The sequence below is a fragment of the Equus przewalskii genome, chromosome 1, assembly GCF_037783145.1.
Source record: "Equus przewalskii isolate Varuska chromosome 1, EquPr2, whole genome shotgun sequence".
Classification (NCBI taxonomy): Eukaryota; Metazoa; Chordata; class Mammalia; order Perissodactyla; family Equidae; genus Equus; species Equus przewalskii.
Window position 1 is genome coordinate 156,085,664 of NC_091831.1, and position 3,989 is coordinate 156,089,652.

The following is a 3,989-nucleotide window of genomic DNA, read 5'->3' on the forward strand; positions in this document are numbered from 1 at the left end:
CTATACTTTTAATTTCTTGGTAAATATAGGTCTTGATCTGTGACTGAAATTCTATAACTGAACCTACTAGTTTTATATGTGACTATGTTTCTGTAATTAAGGAGCCTTTTCTTCTCACTGTATGAGTGTGAAATATTTTCCTACTTCAAGGATATATTAAATAAAATCTAAAGTTTCTTAAAGGAGTTCTGTTAGGATTTCTTTATGGAGATTAGTAAAGGCTGACTAGAATCCAATATTCCTCAAATTCCTAAAAACTAAAGAAAACTGAATTTCTACTGTCTTATAGACTACGTCTTTTTCAAAAGAAAATTCTCACAGAAATTACAACTCAGAGTAACTTTTCTGTTCTTTCTTTCTTTCTTTTTTTTGCTTGAGGAAGATTAGCCCTGAGCTAGCATCTGTGCCAATCTGTCTCTACTTTGTATGTGGGACTCTGCCACAGCATGGCTGGTGAGTGGAGTAGGTCCATGCCTGATATCTGAACCCGCAAACCCAGTTGACCACAGCAGAGCCCGTAAAACTCAAACCACTCATCGACGGGCCCTGACCCATCAGAGTATTTTTATATAAGATTCCAAATTCAGATACTCAAAATAAATTCTTGGACAAGAGACAGGTTTGATAACTTTTTTTTAAATAAAATAGCTCTAAGTCTTCTCCCTGATCTTATCAGAATGGAGTCTGCAGCAAGCATTTAAAATTATGGAAATGTAAAATGATGTTTTCAATCAAATGGAATTATAATTCTCATAGTTTTATAGTGAGTCTACTGAAATATAACTTCTAAGATCCTTAGTTGTTTTGAGGATTTGGTTAGGGTTAATAAAGTAATTCGTGGATATTCATTAGATAATTTTTAAATAAGACTGAGTACTGAAACATTAGTCATGGTGTGTGTGTGTGGGTATCACTTTACTTATCCCTTCATAGAGTGTCCATATCTTTGGATCTTGTTAGTAAATATGTTCAACTTTGCTACTTTAAGAATAACATTCACTACCTTTAAGAAGGTGTAAATATGATTATGATGTTTGTGCCAATAGGGGGTTATGTTTTGAGTATTCCTGAGCTTTGTCAGTCTACTAAAGTAATTATACGACAAACAATTTTCAGTTACCCACCATTATGTTGACAAAGACTCTCCTTGACCAGATGCTAGTCAGCCTCCTCTGAGCCCTCTTCTCCACTAGGGGTCAACCTCGGGCCCAGCCTTGCGGGGCTTGCACCGTCCAGTTTTCCCAACAACCCTGCTCAGTCAGTGTAGAGAGAAACCCTCACCTTTGAAATCTGATAAAATTCCTAATTCAGTCCCTATTCTTCATATCTGATCACCATGGCCCGTCCTCAGCCAGAATCCTGTTAGGTCAGTTTGGAAGAATTCTCCCTACCCTAGGTGTCTCCCTTAGTAATTTTCATCCACTGACTCCTCCCCACCATCTGCTCTTTGGCTATAAATTCCCACTTGTTCTAATCATATTGGGAATTGAGCTGCCTTCTATACTGAGGTTTCTTTTCTGCTATTTCAATAGTTCCTTATTAAAATCAGTTTTTACCACTTAAACTGCTGTCAGACTCTTTTCTTTTAACAGAGTACTGCCTATAAAATAAAAGTTAGTTACTTTCTTAAAGTCATAAAATATGTGATCAATATAGTAAAAAAAATGATTGACTACGCAAGGTATTAGGATTTTTTTTTAACAAAGGGAAAAAAAGGATAGATTTATCCTAAGATAAAATGTCTAGTTATTCCAGCAGCTGAAAGATGATAGCAAAAGACAAAACTCGATGTAGATAGAAAACTGCAGAAGTTTCAAGAAATGAATTTTATTTGCCCCAGTGCTAGTTGTATACATACCATCAAATAATGACCCTGAAAAGAAGCAATGATATATGTTAATATTTTAGCAATGTTTGTACAACTCAACGTTGATGGATTTACTTTTGAAAATTTAGGAATGCTTTGCCATCAAATACTGTATTGAAGCAAGACTAGAATTTTGTTTTCTCTCTGTTAGAATAACATCAAAATTTATCCTAGTATAACCAATCTGCTCTTGACTAAAGGTAGTAAATGTTATTCTTTACCTTCTGTGATCTTCCTAGTTGGCAGAGATTCTTTAGCTCACAAGAATAATTTTTGTGCTTTATTCTGACTTTATCTGCACTGTCATTTTAAAAATATAGTTAAATGACAATGACAGAATTAAAGTCCCTTCTACTGTTTATTTTAAAGACATTTTCACTCCGACGAATAGGCAACTATGCAACAACCAGTCTTGTTCTCAGATATGTATAGTACATAAACAACTGTTGTGGGTTGGTTTGTGTCCACCAAACAGATATGTTGAAATCCTCACCCACAGCACCTGTGAATGTGACTATTCTTGGAAATACAGTGTTTGTGGATGTAGTCAAGTTAAGATGAAGTCATACTGAATTAGGGTAAATTGGGAGAGACTTCTCTCTGTTCTGACTGCCTCTTACATTTTTCTAAAAATTAATTCCAATAAATATTATTCCTTAGGAATTGAGGCTCAAGATTATTATAATCATTGGGTTTAAATGTAACTCTCTCTTTTGAAAAGTGAATGTTCCTCACTCCTCAGTGAAAGACAAAATAGACTTAATATCAGTGTGTATAATCAAATCAAGATAGGACAAACAAGATCTCTCTGACTGTGACCATCAGTAATGAACACCAATAATCAGTGAAGGCTCTTCACAATACAGGACTCACTTAAGAGATTTTATGGTAATTCACTAGCTCTCTGCATACTCTCCTCATTGCCACCTTCATTTCTTGATTCCTGAATGTGTAAATGAGAGGATTCAGGAAAGGAGTGAGAACTGCATCAAAGATGGCCAGAAACTTATCCAAGTGTATAGAGGGAGATGGCCAGGTATAGACAATTATTAAAGGACCAAAGAACAGCACTACCACAGTGATGTGAGCTGACAGTGTGGACAGAGCCTTCAAAGAACCAGCTGAATAGCGTTTCTGAACAGTGAGAATGATGACAATATAGGAAATGACCAGTATGAAGAAGGAGCCAATAGAGATGAACCCACTGTTGGCCGTGACCATGGACTCTAGTTGGTCAGTGTCTGTGCAGGCAAGTTTGATGAATCGAGGAAGATCACAGTAAAAGCTGTCCAACACATTAGGACCACAGAAGGGTAAATTTACCACAAAAGCCAACTGAACCACGGAGTGGGTAAGGCCAGTCATCCAGGCAGCTATTAAAAAGAAGATGCACAGTTTTGGGCTCATGATGGTGAGATAGTGGAGAGGCTTACATATGGCAACATACCTGTCAAAAGCCATGGCTATGAGCAGCACCACCTCCACACCACCAATGACATGAATGAAGAAAATTTGAGTGATGCAGCCACTAAAGGAGATGACTTTACGCTTTCTCAAAAGGTCATAAATCATCTTGGGAGAAGTGACAGAGGAAACTCCCAGGTCAATGAAGGAGAGGTTGGCCAATAGGAAGTACATAGGGGAGTGTAAGTGAGGGTCAGAGGTCACAGTGAGCATAATGAGGGAGTTTCCCATCATGCTTGCCATGTAAAATGTGGAGGAGAACACGAACAGGAAAAGTTGGATCTCCCAGGAATTGGTGAGTCCCAGGAACACAAACTCTGACACCACAGAGCTGTTCACTCCATCCATTGGCTTTGTTGGCATTGCTACCTGAAGGAAGACAATAAGAGAAAATATAAATTATAATGATTATGTCAATAAATTATAAGAGAGGTCAAAGTCATGAAAGTCTATTTGTACTTTAGCATTAAAACTGACAATACACTCCTGGCCCCTGAAATGGGATCACAGCGAAACTGGTGGCTGTCATGTGGAAATGTTCTCTACCACCTAGTCTTCTCTGCATTTAATACTGTCTTCTCCCAGAGTTGATGCTGTGATACCACTTATAAGATTCAAGATGGTCCACATGATTAACAGGAATTCAACCACAGACCTT

The 3,989-nt window shown here is 37.5% G+C and overlaps 1 protein-coding gene across 1 annotated transcript; it reads right to left on the minus strand.

Annotated features, from left to right (window-relative positions):
- Nucleotides 1-2,740: 2,740 nt before the first annotated feature.
- On the minus strand, nucleotides 2,741-3,694 carry LOC103562445 (olfactory receptor 4F3/4F16/4F29-like). Its single transcript, XM_008537485.2, has one exon. The coding sequence runs from the start codon at nucleotides 3,692-3,694 to the stop codon at nucleotides 2,741-2,743; it is 954 nt and encodes a 317-aa protein (XP_008535707.2).
- Between the last annotated feature and the right edge of the window lie 295 nt (nucleotides 3,695-3,989).

What these genes read in the sequence shown, in the direction of transcription:
- LOC103562445 (XM_008537485.2), bottom strand. Translation starts at nt 3,694, where the DNA reads ATGCCAACAAAGCCAATGGATGGAGTGAACAGCTCTGTGGTGTCAGAG.